At 31.5% G+C, this 23436-nt stretch overlaps 1 protein-coding gene across 7 annotated transcripts in view; it reads right to left on the reverse strand.

Moving 5' to 3' along the window:
• NfI (Nuclear factor I) overlaps window positions 1–23436 on the reverse strand; it is a 989818-nt gene that overhangs the window by 12646 nt on the left and 953736 nt on the right. For all 7 annotated transcript variants that reach the window (XM_075362974.1, XM_075362976.1, XM_075362975.1 and 4 more), the window contains 3 exons: window positions 13464–13645; window positions 9525–9639; window positions 3471–3679 (listed from right to left, as the gene is read on the reverse strand). In XM_075362974.1, coding sequence (XP_075219089.1) covers window positions 3471–3679; window positions 9525–9639; window positions 13464–13645 — 506 coding nt within the window. The remainder of the gene's footprint in view (window positions 1–3470; window positions 3680–9524; window positions 9640–13463; window positions 13646–23436) is intronic.

Raw genomic sequence — 23436 nt, forward strand, 5'->3', positions numbered from 1 at the left:
GGGATAATTGATTTAAATGGCGAGGGAAGTGTGAATCATAATGGAAAACAGTTAAGGAACTTTGCAGGGTTTAATAATATGAGAATAATCTTAATACTCAAGCACAAGAGAATCCATAAAATAACATGGGCAGCTAGAGGTCAAGAATCTGTAATAAACTACATAATTGCAAATCAGAAGATGGCAGAACTGTTTACAGACACAAGAGTTCTTAGAGGAACTGAAGTAGGAACAGATCATTACCCTTTAAGAGCAGAAATTAACATCAAAGCATGTTGGGTTAAGACACAACAGAGGAAGAATATAGACTTACAATATGAGATCCATCTCCTTGAAAAAAGTCAGTAGAATTGCTCTATAATAATATATTAGATATCCATAATATGGATTATATTAAGTTATGATATTAACGAAGAATGGTATAACATAAAGTGAACAGAGTGGCATATGAAGTCCTTGGGTATCGGAAACAATCAGCAAAGAAAAATATTAATTTTTGGAATGAAGAGATCCAAGAAGCCATTAAGAAGAAAAAAGAAGCATGTATGAGGTGACTCATGACAAAAGATGAAGAAGACAAAGAAGAATATAACAGACAAAGAAACAACACTAAGAAGATTTGTCGAGAACAACAAAATAAGAAATGGCACTCTTTTATAACAAGACTAGAAAACAATATCCACAGGCGACAAAACATAGCATATAAAGTAATGAAATGTCTACATAGCAAGGAGAAGGATCTTGTGAAAATAGAAGCTGTAGAACCAGGAAAATTCTTAGAATATTTTTAACAACAATAGGTGATTAATGAACAGAATGATGACGAGGAGAGAGATAATACAGTACACAGAGAAGTTGGCAGGCTGAATATGTCAGAATTGCAGAAGGCTTTGAAGGACAGGAAAAACAGAAAGGCTGCTGGACATGATGGAATTGTGGTAGATTTATTAAAATATGCCTCTAGTGATATGAAGCAGAGATACTGTTTCAAATAAATAAATATGCATTTATTAAATATGTGCTGGGTAAGGAAGGTCACACCAGATGAATGGAAAGTGGCTACCATTGTACTCATCTTTAAAAAAAGGAGAAAGAAATGAATGCAAAAACTATAGAGGAATAAGCCCGTTACCATCTGGATATAAAATATTCTCAAGAATTATAACACAAAGATTTAAAAATATAGTAGAAATGATTCTAAGAGAGGAAGAAGCTGGTTTCAGAAAGACTATAAATTGTACAGATAGTATATTTGCATTTAAGCAGCTGATAGAAAAACATCAAGAATTCAGGAAGGAAACACATATATTATATGTAGATTTACAGAAATCATTTGATAAAGTAATATGAGAAAAGCTAGGGCAAACATTAAACAAGCGAGGAATTCCAAAAAAACTCATAGGCATCATACAAGAAATGTGTAGAGGCACCCAGATAGCCATTTCGGGGGAGGGAAATAATAGAATTAGATAAATTTAGGAGTTCAGCAAGGCTACAGTATGTCGCCAATATTGTTTAACGTATACATAAACAATCTTCTGTGGGAATGGATAGATGGCATGCCAGATTATATACATGAATTAAATTCTAAACAAGTTGTTATTTCCATGCTATTTGCAGATGATCTAGTAATTATTGTCAACTTTGAAGATCAATTACAGAAGGCCTTCTTTAAACTGAATAAAGTAGCAAAAGAATATAACATGAAAGTATACTCAGAAAAAACGAAAGTAATGGCTTTCTGTGGTAAATGCATCATCAGATCAAAAATCACACACAGCAGAGAAATCATAGAACAAGTGTCACAGATAAATTATTTAGGATGTAAAGTTTCAGTCTGGAGTGGATTAGATGTTCCAAGTAAAATTTAGAAATTTAATTACTTTAATGGTACCATAAAAAGAGTTTTGAGAAATAAGGTACAGAAAGAAACCCTACTAAAAATTCTATAAAACTGCATAGGATTTCTCTATGGAGCAGAAACCTGGTATCTTACAAAACAAATGGAAAAAATAATTCAGGCCGCAGAAATGAGATTTTTAAGAAATATCACAGGGTACCATTTGTTGGATAGGAAGAGAAACACTGACATCAGAAATGAAATAAATATCTATAACCTTAATGAGAGAATCAAAATGTACTGACTAAATTGCACAAACCATATTGAGAGAATGGCAGAAGAGAGAATACCTAAGCAACTTTACAAGTATAAGCCAATAGAACACAAAAATTTAGGACGTCCAAGGAAAAGATGGAAAGATCAATTTGTGTAATTGTAGCAGGAGGAAACCTAAAACATGAGCAAAAAAAGAAGAAGAAGATTCTTCTATATTAATCAGCATAAAAATATAAAAACATTTTGCAATTTCTCCATAACTTTAGCTGAAAAATGAATGACATGTTTTTTAAACTAATAATTATTTCCCCTATTATTTTCTCATTTCTAAAAAAATTAAAAAGTTAAAATCTATACAAAAATATAACTTATTTTAAAATTATTTTGTTTCTGGAGAATGGCTTCTATTTTTACGTGTTGCTTTCTTAATAACTGAAAGATAATAAAATTGTTAAGTGAAAGAATACTTGGGGGGTATGCCCAAACAATAAAATAAAGAAAAGAAAAACTACATACATAAAGGAATGTTTCTTATGTTCAATGAAATATTTTAAAATTTTATGAATATGCAAAAGTAGAGTATTTAATATCAACAGTTGAAGATTATATAATCAGAACTTGTATATAAGTATCTCACTAGAAAAATTCTTTTTGTCATATAATAAATTAACAAATATTCTGATCTTTCTTAATTTATAGTTATTTCTAGGTAGTTATTTCATGCCCATGACTTTAAAAAATGTGTTTTTATACAACACCACAATAAGTCAATGTCAGGAGTAACGTAATATAGACCCTTATTCAAGTATTGTGGTTGTGGTGCACACAGCTCAAAATACATATTTGATAAAGTTGATGAAACATTTGAGGTAAGAATATATCTCTAAGAATATATCTATCTTATTATTCAATCCACAAATTTTGTTGTTTGTTTTCCATGCACCGAGATGTTTAGATTGCTTATATGAATTATTGATCAGACTTTTGATTGTTTATGATTAGGTGTCTGTACACACTTATTTTTTGCAGAAAGACCTGGATGTGCTGTATTTTTTATTTATTTTTAGTGATTCGACTAATATGATTACTACCCAATAACATTTTAACAAGTGTCAATAATATGTAGTGAAACTTATGAATATTAATTTAACTCTAGAAATGCAGGAATTCAGTGTTGTACAACAATGTACTAGCTGTTGATATAGCTCACATCCTTCAGTTTCTGTGGATTCTACTCCCTGAATTGTTCATACAGAATTCATGCTAAAAGGAATAAAGTTTTGCAGTTTTCTGTCTTACCAGGACATAAAAAACGATTATATAACTAAATATATCTTAATTATTATAATAATACCTGTCCAGGTTGAGTATGTATGTGGGAGAAAGTAACCGGGTATTCTCGAGATACTGCAAAGGGGCTGGAGACAATGGTACGACCAGGTCCGTGTACTTCAACTTGAGACTGAGAAGATGGAGGCGATACCCTGTCTGGACTCGAATCAGACACTGGAGGGGTGACTGATGCTGGTGGAGGGGGGTTTGATACTGAGACTGTCAGCTCACCTGAAATTAATAAAACGATATCAAATAAAATAAATTGCTACACAAGTAATTATTATTATTTAAAAAAAATATAACATCTTTAAAAAATCTAATATCTAAAAAAACAAAAAAAAAACAAGATTTGATCCTGTGGGAAATGAAAACGAAAAAAAAACTGAAATGAACACTACCGTAAAAAAATGCAATATGGTAACAAATTACTTTTCCATAAAATTAGTAAAACAGAAAAGTTATTTTAAAGCAACTATCAATAATTTCGTCATTATTTTTCTAACAAAATATCTTACAAAGATTAGTGAATTTCTTTATTACACACAATGGGAGGAATAGCGGAAAACCATGGATTTTAGAGACGGCGCAGTGTAGGCAAATCGGATGGCATAATAAAACGCTACCGACTAACATACTTTATACAATTTTACTACGTAATCGTAACGAATGAATAATCTTGCTAATAAAACTATATCTTACGAACCATTAACGGGTAGAAAATTAAAAAAAAAAAGATACTCTATATAACTAAATTCTTCTGCGTGTTATTTTTTATAGTTTCAATCTCATTAGAAAAAAAAATCTGTAGAAATTTACGGTGAATTACGCATGAAAAGTACTCGTTCTCCTATTTTCATTGTAGTGTAATATCAATATTCCATTATTTTGTTAAAAAATTATATAAAAACTTAGCACTCAAACATATTTAATAATAGTTTACCTGGAGTTAGAGTATATATAAATAGATTCCTGAGATCGATTTGAATATAGCGATTATTAAAAAAAATTACTATTCGGCTTTCATAAGGCAGGAAATTTGTTTCTAATAACAACTTGTGTTTTAACAACTCTGTTGTAGTACGTTCTTAGCAGGCAGTTACTTTTACACGGATTTGAGTACTAGATCGTGGATACCGGTGTTCTTTGGCGGTTGGGTTCCAATTAACCACACATCTCCGGAACGGTCGACCTGAGACAGGATTACACTTCCTTTACATTCATACATATCCTCCTCATTCATCCTCTGAAGTAATACCTTATGTTGGTTCCAGAGGCTAAACAGAAGAAGAAAAATGTACGTACTTAGTTTCATTTAAAAACAGGATGGAGAAAATCTATGAAAGAAAAAAGAATTTCCATTAAACAGCTGACGATATCGCGTTTATTAGATAAGACGGCGAACAGTTACTTCACGCTTCTCCACTGCGAAACATCTGTATAGGCAAGTATAATATATTTATTATGTTACAAGCTTCTATGAAGAAACTTCAAACTTATTTGTTACGGTTAGGTAATTGTCGTAATCAAAAAATTTATAATCTCCTGATCGTTGTACTTAGTATTTAAAAATCTTTGGCTAATAAATAAGAATCCGTGAATTTTAAACCTGTTAAAGTAAAAAACGACAATTTGTCTACATGTAACCTATTTATTTTTTCAATCGGGTTAGTCTTATTAAGTATCTTTAAAAACGGCTTAGCGTTTAAAATACGAGTGAGTCAGTCACTTCGGCCTTTGGCAGGGATTGTCCCATGGGTAAGGGTATCGGAGCCCTTACTGCTACGTGCGAGCCCTTGGATGTCGGTATCGTGGGTCAGGCAGTACCTGGCTCCCCGGCCTGGGTTAAATTTGTGGCGGCTGACTGGGGGAACCCAGGCAGGATCAATGATCCGGGGTGTGCCCAACCGTCTCTCCGCCCGCACCTTGTGACATCATGACTGGAACAATTTAGGTTTATGGACAAATTACCATCCACACCTAACGTGGCAGAGTCCACGTAAAAACCCTATTTCTGGAGAGCCTTTTTCTTCACAACCGAAGCGAAGGAAGAATGTTGAATTCAGCGATAAGGAAGAGATCACAGAACTGGAACAGAAGAAAAAGGAAACGTATAAGTTTAGACCGAAGAATATTGATTCAGTACGGAAATATTTGGTTATCAAGAGGGGAAAGACGGTGTTTTTACGAAAACGAGTCCTTTCGTGATAGCTCGTGGCATCATGGAAGCTGCTGGAGGACCGGTAAAGGAGACGCGAAAAACTGCATTGGACTCTGTAGAAACTGTCAACGACGTTCAATCTCTGCGATTGCTAAAAGCGAAGAAAATCGGAGTCATGGATATTGAGGTATCTCCTCATAGTACTTTGAACACCTCAAAGGGCGTTGTTGTGTGCATGGATTTGTTTTGTTAAACTGCACAGAAGAGGAGATTATTGATGAACTACATAATCAAGGTGTTGTTGCGTGTCGTCGCTTAAACATGCGTCGGAATGGGGAAGTTCAACCCTCCGCATCGCATGTGCTTACTTTCAACAAACCAAAGTGTCCTGAGAAGATTAAGGCTGCTTTTCACAGGTTGGATGTGCGTCCGTTTATCCCAACACCCTTGCGTTGCTTTGGGTGTCAGCGATTCGGACATACGGCGGCAAGGTGCACAAGAAAACAGATATGCGTGTTTGGTGAGCCGTTACAACCAGATGACCCGTGCAGGGATCCTCCTGTCTGTGTCAACTGTCATGGACACCGTTCTGCAAGGTCTAGGAATTGTCCTATTTACAAACAGTAAGTAGCTATCCAAGAAATTAAGACCGCACAGAAAGTGAGCTGCTTCGATGCAAGAAAAATTGTATTTGCCAGGACACCTAAAACAGCTTCAAATGCGCAAATGGCTGCTCCTTCGACTTCCACAGCTTCTATAAAATCAAAGGATGTGCTTGCAGAATTGGCACCAGCCTTAGCTGCGATGATCGAACGTATCATCGAGGACAATATGAAGAGTCGTCCATCAAGAGAAAGTAGTCCGAAGGCTGTGCAGAAGAAAGTAGATAGATCTGTCGAAAGTAGCACAGTAAAGCCGAAATCTGTTTTTACAATTAAAGCAGTAGCCGAAAACAAAAATGAACCGACTAAAGTAAAGGTACAGGAAGTAATAACCTCCACCGAGGGATCTGCGAAAATAGAAGTTACGATTCTGGAAAAGGAGGATTTTAAAAAACCGATAGTTGAACCTCCGAAAACACAGGACCGTTAGCGGAAAGGGCGAGACAATCGACCGCCCCACGAACTTTAGCTGTAAGAACATCCAGTATGGACTGCGATGTACTTTTGTCTGCGCCAGCGGAGCCGGTGTCATCTGACGCCGGGAGCAAGAGATCCTCCGAGACTTACGGCAGGGGAACTGAAGACTCCATCTCGGAAGACTCGGACACAATGGATATCAACATCGAGGCTCTTCGGAGGATGGAGTAAAGGCAAAAAAAAAAGATGGCCGAAAGGAAAACCGAGGCGATAAAATTAAAGGAAATTTGATTTTATATTTCTATGGATAATTATCGATATGTATTTTTTAAATAATTTTGAGTTATGTCTATTTTGATGAGAGATATTAAGTGACAAGAGCCATTTACATTCTTGTTATAACTTATATATAGATTTTTTTAACTTATTTTGGAATTTTGATTATAATGGAGTTTTTTACTAAATGTAAAATTTGAATTGACTGACAACGTTTCGAAAGAAATGGTTTCTTGTTTTTAGGTGAAAAGGTCAATTTACACCCTTGCCATTTTGTGTTTTAGTTCTATGACGAGTCAGTGTTTTAGATGATTCTTATTGACAAGAAAAGTTTGTTGACTATGTGGCTAGTGTCTTATCACTGGGAATGTAAGTATGTTTTTCTTTTTGTTGTGGAAGGGGCTAATGACCATAATAGTCGATGCCCCTAAAACTCCAAAAAAAAAAAAAAATAAATAAATAATAGTAGTATAAATACTTTTGTGTATTGAAAAATCATCAATAAATTAATTTTATTTCGAGAAGTTTTTAATGTAGTCTCTAAACAGTAAAATGCTTTTTTAAGGCCACGATAGAGGAAGGAGAAGTGATTTGTAGATAACAATGACCAGATTAATTCCCTCGTGGACGGTTCAGGTACTAAATCTTTAGCCGTTTGCTGTCCGGAAAACTAGTTAATTTCCCTCCCTCAAACGGCTGAGGATGATTTTCACTACTATCTAGATTTAAGGAGATGTTACATAATGCAAACAAGAAAGAAATAAAGAGCGAAACAAACAAAACGTTGATTGATTTTTATGGAATAAAAAGATTTTGTTCTTGCAAAAAAACAACATTTCTTATAAAATTTTCTATAAGTAAAATAATACATTAATTCTGCATAACATTAAAAACACCTTCGTAAAGCTATTAAAAATAACAGCGAGAATTAATTTGAAAGGATTTATATATTGTGTATGTGTTATAAGTGGGTACCAAAAAAAATACAGACTGTAGGCGAGCTGATGTGGCACAATAATTTCTTAAAAAAAGCACAACCATTTTTAAGAATAACAAGTATTCCATGCCAGGCTTTTCGGGGGAAAGCGAAGTAAAGTTCTTTTTTTATTACTTTCTTCATTGAGACAAGAAACCAAACATACTTTAGCATATCAGCATCCCAAACCTACCGAAATTATACGTTTTACTTTCTCTCTGTTCACTATAGGGTTTGGCTGTGTAGCGAACATCATTAATCTAAGAGAAAGTATGTCTGACTGGTGACTCTTGTATCTCAGATGCTTTAAATGACTCACACCAAGAAGAAAGACTGGGTTAGATGAGTAAAACAATAGATTACTGAACTCCTTAATAAAAGAAACCATTTTATACACGATTCCATTCTGTAGGAAGTTAATTATAACAGGTGCTAAAATTTGGTTTTTCAATCGGTCTCACTCAGATTCAAGTAATGTTTTATTAACTTCATCTTAAAATAAATTGTACTGTAATCGAATTATAAACTGTTCTATAAATACAAATAAAATAATCAAACGTTATTTTTTCTTATAATTTTTCGTATAACTAATTATAATGTTTAGGTTATTTATAAAGTATCAACAATAAAATATCTTTAGAATTAGAAAGAGATTCTTTAGAATATTATTATTTATATTATTTTTTATACGGTGTAGCGAATTACGGTAGCAAACTGTAGATAGATAGTAGGAAAGCAGTATAAAAGGCAGAGTTAAAAACGTTTGAAATTTGATGTTGTAGAAGGATGTTAAAAATTAGGTGGACTGAAATATTATGAAATGAAGATGTACCAAAAGACAAATAACTGAAAATGAATGATTGCAAAAAGAACAAGAAGGATAAATTATATATTAAAGTATTCTGAACGAGTTGGTAATGGAAGGATCTGTGAACTTCAAGAAAATAAAGATTTGATTGTATAAACAAATAAGTGGGGATATAGAATGCCGATCCAGCAACGAAATTGTGTTGTGATTAAAGATTTAATTTAAAACAGAATAAAGAAAACGTGCATTCAAAAAAAATTATAAAAGAATAGAATTCATATTTAACTATATTAATTCATATTTAATTAATATTTTATATATCTCCATAAAAATTAAAAAGATAAAAAATTACGAACATAAATAAATATTAAAATTTTAATATTCTATTAAATATTTAATTCATATTTAATCCCTATCTTTATTTATTTTTATATTTTAGGTGAAATCATCCAGTACGTTTAAAAACGAAACCCGTTTCGGTTTTACCGACACTAGTTTTTATTGTATATCCGAGCAGACAGAAATTTGTCAAACTGTTTAATTAATTACTTCTCTTGAACCAGCATAAAAATAAATGTAGTCAGAAACACATACATACACATTCTACACGTAAAAAAATATATAGAAAAATTAGTTGAAATTTATTTAGAGATGCTGAAAAAAAATCACTCAAACTCCAAAACTGAACAATTTTTAGCCTTAATAATATATTTTTCACTACAATAAGAATATAAATAAAAAAAAAAATAACCATCCATATGATGTTTATTACCTACCTGTAGAACGAATTATGGCAACAGGTCGAGCCATTGGAGGTGGAGGAGGTGGAGGAAGCATTGAACTAGGGTAATATTGCGCAAGTTTAGACGGGCTCCTAGATGGACCAGCCGGCTGAAATTTTAATAATTAATAAATTAATTACATAAATAATTATTCATAATAAATATTCTAAAACAGTGAAAAAAGTTATAAATAAATGTTTGATTAAAATGACAAAGCCGTATCGAATGGCGAAAGCTCTGTGTAATTTATAATACCTCTCAAAGTGCAGTGTTTAAGACGAATTTTTGTACCCTACAATGTTTTAAGATATAAGATATCAACCGTTAATAACCGAGCTGTTTTCGAAAGGATTGGAGATAAATTTTTCCTTTTTCGCAGGTTATCAGAAAATAGCATAAATAACGAAGCATATGTATCATATTTTATTAATAGCGAAGCATAGGATAGAGAAGATAGTAGAGTTGACGGTGCACATCGAAGCAACCTTGTTCAGTTTTACATTGAAATTCTACAAGTACTTTCACAGTAACTTTTGGTTGCTCTGAAGGTATTTCGACCTAATATTTTAGGTAAAATGCATTCTTAATTAGTAACTAATAATATGAAATCGGTGCCGTTTCTCAATATGTGCAAATCTTCTCTGTCCATAACGTTTTTGAATAACTGGATGCATAGTTTTTTCCTCTGTTCTCATGTGAATGTTAAACAAGAAATAAATCCTAAAAAGCTATATTATGAGATAGTATAGTTTACCGCATTGATTGTAATTCTTTTTCATATCTCAAACGTGGCGCTGTCAACCGCGTCATGTCTGTTACGTAGCAGTATATCTGACTGTAACAGACCTATAGAAAAAATCACTTATCGTATACTTTATCTAGAAGTTATTTTGAAATTAACTGCCACAATTATGTAGCATTTCTGATTATGGAGTTAAACAGCAAACAATATAGCGTTAGTGCATCCTTTTTAACTCATAAGTAGTAGTTTAATGTTTTTAACGTAGGCTGTTTTACATAGGGGTTGTGCATTTACATATCAGCTCAGTGACGACTTAACAAAAGATCTCACGTTAATATGAGAACACCCTTTTGACGTGAAACGTCTTTAAAATCACACCGAAACATACGGGTACCAAAACAGAAATTTGTAGCGTAACGAAAAGGTCTATCTCGTCCTGCCTTAATAACTCCTTAACTATTAGTCTCAGAGACGTAAATACGGTTTAATTTTATAACTTATACGGTCAGCTCACCGATACGACTTTGTGTTTGCGTCACTGGCGAGCGGGTTGGCGGGGAGGGAGCACAGCGCAGATCGGTGAAAAATGGCCCTCTGGCTCATTTCCATTCAGTATAGCTCACGACATAGACGTGATATCGCAGCGATTCGTGTGTTTATGTTTAGAGTTTGTCGAGACAGATCGATTTAAGTAATAATAAGTGTATTTTGGACAATATTTACGTGTAAAAAATTAAAGTAAACATTTAACAAAAATTTAAAAATTCAATATGTCAGCCTCAGCCTGCGCAAAAGCCAGTCGGAAATATAAATTACGCATATCGTTGGAAAGGGGAGATTATGGGCCACGCACATGTACCCCAATGTTCGACGCCGAACGAGCGAGACTGTTTCGGGAACGTTGCAAAGCTGGCACGGCGTCTCAGTGAACGACGCCGATGGCGCGAGCACCTCTAACGCTGCTGCACCCGAAATAATGGACGTAACGATTGAAGGTAACATCCAAACATCTGTTGAAGTCGTCCGCGGGCTGATGTATATCAACATCAGTCGAATTGATGCGATGCAGGACTATTGGCGTGCAGCGGACAAACGCTTCAAAACGGTATTTGAAAACAATCCGTTTGGTCTATCTTGCAGCGTTTGTGATCGACTTTGGTTCGACGGAAATTTAAAGCAAGCGAAAGCTCGCAACATTCCTCTTCTTCAAACTAAATTCCCCGGCGAAAATGTAGCAGTATTTCGTTATGTAGTTGACAAATGCCGATAAAATCTCGATGCTATCACGCTCAAACGGATTTCGATATTCCCCGAAGCCGGACGGTCTGCCACCGCTTGACCCGATCGGTGTTCGGTTGATTTCACCGCGCTTACCGTTCATTCAAATTCATCGTCTACGTTACGAAGGTAATTACGGTATAGTCGGTCAGGTGATCAACGTACCCGTCGATGTGAACAACATAGTGCAGCAACTACCGAAGCGGGTAGATGACGACTTTGCCTTCAACGTCAATGTAAAGAAGAATCTCATCCACAAATCTAATTATCTGAGCGGTTTCGTACGCAAGTCGGTGATCAAGGCGCGGCTGCGCTACTTGGTAAAGCAGCCGCGGGACAAGCACTATAACATACAGATAGACTGGAGTCCGTTCGACAACGATGAGGATGAAAATACGATGGTGGCTCTCCCATTTAACTCTACAGATATATTGGTCGGTCTGTAGCTCGGAGGAACTTCATCCAAGGTCTGTAACGTTTCACGTTAAACCAACGGCCGTGCGCCCCGACACAGCCCCACCCGATTTTTGTTTCAACTTGAAGAAGTGGAGTAGTCCATGTCATAATGGAAACTTCAAAAATCAATCGGTTGTTTTTAATAACTGGTTTGTAGTTTATCCAGATTTTTAAAATACTTCATCGACAATCTTACTTAACTGCTTTTTAACCTATTTCATTCTAATAATTTTAAATTAACATAATATTTCTCAAATTTTTCCCAATTTCATTTTACAAGAATAAAAAATGTAACGTAATTAAAAAAAATTAATATCTTTTATATTTTATTTTATTATAGTGGCAGTTTAATAAATGAACTCTTTTCGACTAACAACTACGAAACAAATATTCTTTGTATCTGTAATATTTATTATTTCATACGTAAAACTATATTTACATTTTCCTCATATCACAGACTTAGCTTGTTGTCCATCGATTTTCTTTCTTTGTTTTGGGTATTCCGGTAGTCTCCTGATATTTTAAGTAGCTTTGTGAAATCTCAGGCAGCTGTGTGTCTTGTTCAAGTCGTGAATATACCAGTTATATCAGTGGATTACCAGGAATGAACGTGTCGTTAATTAAAACCCCAACAAGATGGTGATTATAGACAGTATAAAAGAGATGAGGATCCAGGCTAAAGTTTCATCGTTAAATTTATTTATTAAATAGTGTATTTTAATCAATAGGGTTTATCAAGCATTAGTAAGATTTACTTCTACCTTCAGGAAGACGTCTGCATAGATATCTTTGAATATAAAAATACTTTTTGCCAAAAAAAAAAAAAAAAAAAATTGAAATACGACATTACTTTTTATTGTTATACAATAGATATATCCTGAAAATTATTTCATATAATGATCCTCGGTGTAACACTATCAGAAAAATTACAACAGCCTGCAATATTAGTTCAACTCACAGTCACTCTGTGGATGAGAAGAGTGATATTTGCTTACAAAAGTTTGAGATTTAGCCTATTACTTTATTAGCGATTTTAATTTATAAAAATCATTAGGTCTTATTAACATGGTACAAGATATCTTAAATTTAATCAAATATGTTTTGAAAATATGTGAAATTCTTATATTTAATATATAGATATGCTACTTTCTACTACCAGGACTACGGCTAAGTAGGTATGCAATCTAATATTCAAATTTAATAACAGTTTACTTCATATTCTGGGATGATACCAATAAAAAGCAAAACTGTTAGAATGTGTCATAGTTTACTGAATTGCAATCAATATTCTTTCTAATATCCTGTACGCTGGAAGGATAGATTTGTAGACGCTGACCTGTGCAACATATTACCAACTTCTGCACATATCATCCCTTTTCTAAAAGATCCACAAGAGTTGACTATAGTAATATATTGCTGCCACAATAATTAATTATAAACATTTTCATTAATTTTACCTGCGTTCCTTGTTGTGTATTTTCTGCTTCTTGGGAACAAACAAAGGTAACGAAGTCAGAGAGTGTATCGTGTCCGTTCTCAGGGTATTTCGCCGGGCTATGCTGTTCGCCAGTCTGATAGTAAGTTGAGGTCGCTAGCGAAGCCACACTTCCATGTTGACCTCCCGCAGCTCCTGGCAGCCCTAAAACATTAAAAAGTAGATACAGCTCATCTTCAATGAATTTTCTAGAAGAAATAATTCGACTCTAATGGAGTTTATACACCCTATAGTTAATCACGGTATCAATTATTAAAAATATATTGCTTAAAATTTAAGTATTTAAAGCTTACTTTATGCAATAGTAAATTTCGTAAGAAAAATCTATGACAAAATTATATTTTGTTGTTTCATTTAAATTTTTTTACGCAACAGACGAAACGAAAGAAACATACAAACACGCAAATTCACACTAGTGCACACGCGTGTAAAAATATAAAAAATCATTAGGAAGAAATGTGACTTTATCAAAGCGTCACAGGAAGAAGAATTTCGAAATTCTACATAACAAACCTGGTATATTTTGTTTTGGTTTTGTGCTTTGATAACTATAAAATTCGTCTTACTAAATTAACATATTGTTTTTTTTCTAGAGTATACTCCTGAAAGTTAAGATTTATCTTTCGAAATAATAAGGCTCTGATTATTTTGGACAGATAAATTTTGAAATTTATCTACGGCTCTATAATAAGGCTGTATCCTTTTACAAATTACAGGGCCTGCAAGTAGAAATAAGTAGGAACAAATGGGATAACATTTTTTTTGGAGAGTTACAGTGAGACTTGCATTTCTTTCTCTATCCAGATGAATTAAGAAGCTGTCCGTTAAAACACAGGGTTCTTGATGATAGATCAAATCTTAGATAACGAAAATTTTTCTAGTACAGATAGCAGCATCTTTGTGGTGTTTTGTTACTAACTTAAATATACTTTGGTAGAAAGTTCCAGCTTTACTTACAATGATCGTAGGTTCTGAATTTGTGACTTCTGTACTGAATCTGGTTATGAACTACGTATTGGAAAATAGAACTGTATAAAACTGGTAACTTATTTTAATGATTATTAAGACATTTAAATTATCAAATTTAGTTAAAATCGAATAAATTATTATTCCCACTCGCTTTTCTGTTAATGTATGCAATTTCATTTCATTACTTAAATTTTCCTTTATAAAGATAAAGAAAAACTAAAGAAAAGGACTTTTATATATATCGAATAATAATATTATTACTTTACATTGAAGGAATAAAAAACGCACGTGCACACGCGAAAACTTACACACACACACACACACTCACAGAGTCTACGGATATGTATATAATACGTACAACAATTTTTTAAACTTACCATTTAACTTAAGATTACTTTTTACCAGAAAGATGACATTGTAGAGCAAAGATTATAACAGAAGTTACAAAATAAAAGCCTACATATCTACTGCTTTTAATCGTATGAAGCGATCCATGCTAAAATTAGAGCAGGATTAAAATAGAAAATAATTTTTTTTTTGAGGTAGATATCGTTGCTCCACCCTATCAACTAAAATTCTTTGCAGAATACTTCTATCCGGTTTTCTTTGTGCATAATGTGATCAACTTCAGCACAAATAGAATACATTATATCCTGCTATGCTGTTTTTCTGCAGTTATGTTTTTCCAGTGCTTAAAAGTGGTTATTTTTGTAATTACCTTAATTATTTTGAACGTAATAAGTACAAGTGCCTCTTATGAAGTAGATGAGGGAATGTAAACTTACCTTTATTATTTTTAAAATATCAAAATCGATTGATTTTAAACAAGTCATACAGTTAACATAAAAGTTTAAATTTAAGTATATGGACAAACAAACACAGAATATTATACATTTTTGTTTAGAGTTTTATATTTTAGATATTATTTTTTTATAAGTTAACATCACCATAAAATCTTCTAAAATAATCTATCTCGATTAGGTGGATTTAGAATCTTGGAAGGGAAATTTAATTAGATTTTGTCTTCTTGCTTTCACATTTTTTTATTACTCTGCCATATCTCTGCTCAAGTCTATCTTTATATAATAATGTAATAATAATGTTTATTCTTATCCTTTTATCTGAAACTGAATATACAAGTTGATTTGCCTTGCATTTTCTTGTTATCTGGAGAAATTTTCTTAAACTTTTCCTTAAGGTGGTGGAGACATTTGAAATCGAAAATAGATTTTTTATTTAATATTTAAAATCGCTTTATTTTCTAATTATATATATATATATATATATATATATATATATATATATATATATATATATAAAACATTTTCAGGGTGAAATATAATAAAAATTATAAGCTGTATTTGGCAGTTTTTAAAAATAAATTTTTATTTTTTATCTCAATTTTTGATTATGAGTTAAACCTCTTAAATCATATTTAAATTTCCAGTCTTCACACAACCATTTTTTTTCAGGAAGTAGATAATGAAATTATTTGTTATAACCAAAGTAAAATAAAATGATCATGTAAACTAGCCTAACCTAGTTGTATTTTCAGGGTGAAATATAATAAAAATTATAAGCTGTATTTGGCAGTTTTTAAAAATAAATTTTTATTTTTTATCTCAATTTTTGATTATGAGTTAAACCTCTTAAATCATATTTAAATTTCCAGTCTTCACACAACTTTTTTTTTTTCAGGAAGTAGATAATGAAATTATTTGTTATAACCAAAGTAAAATAAAATGATCATGTAAACTAGCCTAACCTAGTTGAGTTATGTATTTTAAATATTAAATTCTGTGTATTAAACGAAAATATATTTGTTTCTGTAGAAATTGTAGATATGGAATTTATTTTTCAAAATTTTCAAGAAAGAATTCTTCATTACCACGGGAAAAATTAGAAAAAGTATACGGTAATTCTACAATGAATACAGAAAATTTATCATCTAATGATTAATATATTTCTGAATGTAAATATTGTTTAAAGAAGAGCTGAAATTGACAGTATCATTAAGGTTTTATCTTTAATTCGTATTTCGTTATAATTTAAAAAAACTAATTTTACTGAATTTCGTACCAATTACTCAGAAACCTATATATATATATATATATATATATATATATATATATGGGAATATATGTGTTTATATATCTACCCAAAATATGTTAAAACTTTTATCTGGCTTAAAAACTGATCTCAAATTTTCATTTCTTGCTGTACAAGGTAGGCCGAATAAACTCATAGTAAATGAGTTTACTATTAAAATCTAGACCATAGAATTAAAAAAATTATATTAATGTTACATCTCATAAAAATGTTTAAAAAAACGAATAGAGACAAGATTTGAGTAGAAAACATGAATTTTTTTCGAAAGTTCTATCTTAAAAAAATATATGAGAAAATGGTACCTAAATATTATAAACTCAACGTATAAATGAAACAAACGTCCTTACACTCTTAAGTATTAAATTAGTTTCAAACGAATAATAAATATTACATAGATGGCTTATTTTATAAAATATCCAGCTTTATACAGATAAAAATATAACGAATAAAACTGTATTTCACCAAATAAATTCATAAAAATAGAACAAATAAATATGTGTTTATACGATACTTATGTGACGTAAAAATCAAAATATCTTTCAGTCGTTATACTATATCCGGCTCAGACCTGTAAATTCCATCGTTGCAGCGTACCTAAAGTAAATTAAATTATGTTGGGTCAATTCATAAAAATTTATTTATACTTAAAAAAATAGATAAATAAATAAATACATTATGAAACATTTAACATCGCTATTAAAGTGCTATAAGCCCATCAAACAAAACACTGACAAAAGGAAGTGAAATGAAATGCCCATATATAGAAACAACAGTGGGGACGGGAAAAAGAAAGCGTTGCCGAAATTCATATTAAGGTGCAATAATAAAGTTATTACAACATATTAGATAGATTATTATTTAACACTGAAGCATGCCAATAAGTGGTAATCTACAACAGATAGAGAAACACTTAGAAATATTTACTATTATACCAATAATATTTAATAATAATTATAGTAAAAACAAAAATAATAATACTAATAAAATTTGGATGGAGTGGCTTCCACATCCATCCAGTAATAAAAGTATACAATTAACAACAGTAGTAATAATTATAATAACATTAATAACAGCAACAATCATTAATTATAACATTAACAAATGCAGTAAGATTCAATCAGATAATACATTTTAACAAAGGAACGTCAGCTTTTTTATTACCGCAGTCGTAAATTTAAAGACAAATTGTGTAAAAGAACGTATCTTTGGTTATATGTATATGTGATTTGTATATCGTAATGTATGCATTTAGACATAAGTATGTATGTAAGTATGATAAATGAATGCTATTTAAATAAAAGAATATCATCAGCAATCATACTTCGAGGAATAATGTTTTTTTTTCCTGAGCCAATATAAAACAGCCAGTTATACGTAATTTTATATGCGATAGCAAAAGCCTGAGAATGAAAAAAACTTATTAACATAAAATACAATACTATATAAGTCGTTATAAGATTCAAGCTGCGATCCGAAAATTAAAACTTTGTTTAAATTAACACAGAATTTGTAATAGTAATGATGCCTGTAATAGAAGCTGTAATGTTGCAGCATATTCTTCCACTGTCCTGAGGTAAGTAGGCTATGAAGTGTACGAGAAAGTCGACGTGATGTGGCAGTCGTTAATAACCTCGGAAAACAAAAGATATACTGTATAAAAAATCTGTGGTAAGATCAGTTATTAGAGCCGTTAACAGTAACTCTTTTGTCTGTTGCTCCGTTTTTCCACGTTATTTACATGAAAACGTTCAAATCGCAGCTTGCTCTACACAATGACTCTAAAAAAAACAACCACACAGACAGAAAAAAACGCACGTACAAACACACATATACATTTACACTTCTAAATATACCCACTGAATATATTATATCAAAATATGTATATAAAGAAAAGCAGAGCCGTTAAATTTTTATCTGAGTTTTATTGAGATGTTTAGGAAGTAAAATATATTTATCTCTTACAATATCAAATTTACGTTAACTATCAACAGATAGAGTGAATGTCGCGATATTAATACCAAAAAGTTTGGTTAACAGAAATTTTGAACCCAGAAGATGAAATAAGCAGAAGGGGCAGAAATGAAATGGATTGAGACTTTTTTATAGGACGATCAAATATTACACAACGCAATTCCGATTTAAAATTGAATACAAACTGGAGTGGTATAAACGAAAAATAAATTTTTTACATGGGGTTGAGTGTTGAACGCTTTAAGTTTTTTATTTTACTTAAAATCGGCTGAATTTAAGGCTTTTTATATGCGAGTATATTGTAGAATATTTTAAATTTTGTTTGTTAACCGAATATCAAAATGAAAATCCAAAATCTCACAACTATTAAAAAGATGAAGGCTGGGTGCTGGACACGTTCAAGAATTACAAATAATCTATGTAATATTTCGAGCGATGACGGAAGAAAAGATCGAGAGAAAAAGAGATATAGCGAGAAAACAATGTAATTATAAAATTTACAGCAGGAATTCAGTATTAGAAATGTCAACATTGTAATTTATCAAACGCAAACATAGACCAAGATCAAATGATGGTCATTGACCTTTACTGATGCAGGTATCATTGTAAGAAAAATGCAGAAAGCCTTGTATTAAAATTATATTAAAACAGGTTACAATAAGAGCAGATCCTTCATCCTTTCCCCTTTAAGTTTTCGGATTTTTAACTGTGTTCAAAATACCCACCTTAGAGATTTTCCTAAATTAGTTTATTTAGACGAAGGTACTTTTTGGCTAATACTGTACCACTTTGTTATCAATTTTTGTTCAAGTTTCCTGAAAAAAGTTATTAAAAAGGAAAATGTTTAGGATCGTCTCAACCGCACGTCCTGATTGTAGTAATTTGTATTTAAAAAACAAAACAAAGAGGTAGTTTTAAAAATAATTCCAAATTGTGCGTTATTTTTTAGACTTTAAAAATGTTATTCAACAACGACAACAATTGTTTTTTGTTTATATTTTTGTTAATTCATTTAGTTTGATGTGTTTCATCTAGTTCTGTTATTGACTTTTTATTACACCAAGATATCCGTCTTTTTCTTTAACTGCTATACAAAGTACTCATATATTTTCACACATTTTTCTTGCTCCTGAATCATCTTTTTTTATTTTCCAAAAACATTTGTATAACAGAAAACTGTTTTTCATAGCTGAATACCGATATAAAAATAGTGCATGGACAGATAGTGCAACTAGTTTATAAGAATATAATTTATAAAAATTAAACGTTTTTAAAAATAAATAAGAATGCTGATCTATTTTCTATAAAGAAGATTGATTTTTTTTTATTAGTATTATTGCTTTTTTTTCAGTCAATGCTAAGGAGATCAGCCGATCGGGATTTAAAAATTTAGCTTAAGTCTAATATATAAGAGGTAGTAAATAAACCTGCATACAAGATATAAGCTTAAATGTATACTCATAAAAAAACTAATCGTGGAAGCTATTTTACAATTTTATTGACTTTAATACTAATAATAACACACATAAATAAATAAAAAATTTAATGTTTCTCTAAGTATGATACCATTTTTTGAATTGCGTACATTACATTGTAAATACAATTTTTATATGACCCTTATTAGTTTTAAATAAATTACATTTAAAAAAAAAATTAAGGAAAAATATAGTTAAAATCTGTAAAATTTATAATTTTGCATGGCCATACCTGTGTCAGAATGATTTCACTGATGCTTTTCTTTTATAAATAGCCTCAGGCACATCCCGAATTAATGTCCAAATTAACAGTAATCGGTTAGCATGTTAGTATTCCATTTCCCTTTATAGCGGCTTTCCATCACCGAAATGTCATGATGGAAACGTTCACCGTCTTCGTAACTTATGTTACCAAGGTTGTCCAGGAAAAAATCCAGATGTGAGTGGAGGAAATGTATTTACAAAGACATATTACATCCCATAGTTCTGTATGAAGTAAGAAGATGATTAAAAATATCGTGGTAATTGTCGGATTTTTGTTTGCCGAGAAAATGTTTGCAATCGTCTTTAAATGAAGCCCAAGCTGCACATTATTCAACATTGAGTTAAATTCATCATCTTTGACCAACTCGCTTATTTGAGGACCAACAAATATTTCTTCTTTAATTTTTCCTTCACGTACATTCGGAAATTTTGGCCTGATGTACAAAAATGCGGAACTATCCTTCATTGTTTTTACAAAATTTTTCATTAGTCCTAGCTTGATATGGAGAGGGGATAAAAATATTTTTTTGGGTTCAACTAAGGGCTCTGGAATAATATTTTTCCCATTTGGAGTTAAGTTGTCTCGTTTCTTCCACTCTTTGGTCACATAATGTTTATCCCTAGCTCGGCTGTCCCATTCGCAAAGAAAATACATGCACTTAGTATAGCCTAACTGCATGCTTAACAAAATAGCTATAACTTTCAAATTATCACATACGTTCCAGCTATGTTTTTTATAATTTATTTTTTCAAAAACATCTTTCATCACATTGTATGTCTCTTTCAAATTAATACCATAAGCGATTGGTATAGAAGGATATTTGTTACTGTTGTGCAGTAGAACCACTTTTAAACTATACTTGGACAAATCTATGAAAAGGCGCCAGTCCTCAGGTTTATGAACTTGTTCCAAGCCCAACATAAGCTCATCAATATTTTTGCAATAAACCAAATTATTTTCATCAATAAAGTACTGAGAAAATTCTTTTTGTCAGCTTTGAAAGCCCGAAATCTTTATATTTTTTTGAAGTAAATTCCAACTTTACAGTCTTGATCCTAACAGTTCAGCTTGATTTTTTGATAAATTTAAATCTCTAACCAACTCATTTAATTCACCTTGTGATATAAGATGCGACTTATTGGAAGATAATTCAAAATCAAAATCATTGTTGTATTCTTCAGTACTACCTGATTCTTCATCGCTAATTTTGAAACAAACATTCACAGGCGGCTCAGGAAGTGGAATAATTTCACTGCGAGGTACAGGCCTGATTGCAAAATGCAATGAAGGATATTTTACAGTATGTTTAGATTTTATAGAAATTCCAGACACACTTGTTAAACGAAAGTAACAATCAGTTACTTGATCCTTTGGTTCACGCCAAACCATAGGTATACCAAATGGCAAAGCCTTCCGTGTACCGTCCAGTCATCCTGTTAAATATACAGAACAATTAGTGCATACTATATGAGAAGCCCACGTCTTATCCTGATCACCAATGCCACTCTGAAAGTACAAATGATATGCTTTTGTAATTAAACGTGTAATGTTTTTTCTATTTGATTTTACGGTAAACTCGCCACATACATAACAAAAAGCATCCACATCATTTATACAATTTCGAGGCATTATGACACTGCATTGTTAACAAACTTAAGACAGCAATAAGACTGAACAAAATTAATTCATTCCTAAATCCATTATTTAATACAAACAACACAGCAATGTTTACTGCTACATGTTTTGACCTGCACAGACATGATTAATCTTGTCCATTAAGGCTCACTCTTCATAATATGTGACTATGATATGAATTCTTTGACTAGTATTGTTTATTTATAGCTTAAAAATTACGTTAACAAAGTTAAACAATAAAAAAATGAGCTAAAAATAATAGGAGATTAAAATGCTAACTATACTTTGAAAAATAAAAAAAAATCCTTTAATTAAAATTTAAACATTTTTCAAAAACGGTGGGTGATAGAAAGATTCTGAATTCATATTCTGTTTCAGCATAAAAATACATATTAAAATCATGTATCGCTTGTTAGGAAACAACTATCTTTATCAGTGTAATTTATTTATTAATTTTAGTAACTACAGACTATCCGCCCGATTACAGTTACTAATGAGAAACGAATTTTGTAGCATATGAAAAATGCCAAGTCTAACTGGAATTCGAGACAGAGCTTTCCTGATGAAAGGAAGGGACACTACCATCCGCTACCATCCGCAGACCATGGAGGTCTGCATCATAAAATGAATAAGAACAAAATGTATACGGAAAGAACATAAGAACATAAAATAGAAGAACGTAAGAAATTTAAAATTTGCTGTATAAAGTTTTCAGTTTATTAATTTAAATAAAAGCTTGACGATGATCTGACAAAAGAACACGTGAAATAAACTGGATTACATACAAAATAAATCTCGAAAAGAATAGAAAATAAAATAAAATTCGTCAACTGTTGAATGCAGTATATTGTAGGCTACTTACAAGAAGAACTAGTAAGTAGGCTACTTACTGGAACTAACATCTGATAAACCTATTTAAAATGTTTTGTAAGGTTTCTTTTTTTAAAAATTAAGATCGTTTTTAATAGATTTAGTAGAAGTTAGACTTTGAAACATCAGATTATTTTTACACTGGGTTAAATAACTGACGACTTTGAACTTAAATAAACTTGTCAAAACAAAAGTATTATGTTGCTGTCAGCTTGATATTTTTTTAATCTTATACCACAGTAAGGTCGTTCTCATGTTTTAACGACTTATGATTTGAGATGGCAGTTTCTTTTGCTAAATATAAAGATTGTCTCAATAATAATATAATGAAATGCGATATTTTTTAAGAATTTATGTGCGACTAATAAATAATGAAAATCTGAAAAGCGCAGTTAGTAAATTACTAGGCACCATAACTGTGCCTTTCAGATTACTAAATTCGAACTACTGTTCGATATGAAGGAATTGGTTATAATGCACTACTAAATGAAATTAAAAGAAAATAGGATTTTTGAGCAAACTTTTAATAACTTTTACAAACATTTTTTTCGGTAAACGATGAAAATTTCATAATCTTATCGACCACTTACTGTAAATGAGTATAAGTATCGTTAAATAATCGCTGATTTAATAAAATTAGA

This window comes from Lycorma delicatula, chromosome 4 (assembly GCF_047948215.1).
Source record: "Lycorma delicatula isolate Av1 chromosome 4, ASM4794821v1, whole genome shotgun sequence".
NCBI lineage: Eukaryota > Metazoa > Arthropoda > Insecta > Hemiptera > Fulgoridae > Lycorma > Lycorma delicatula.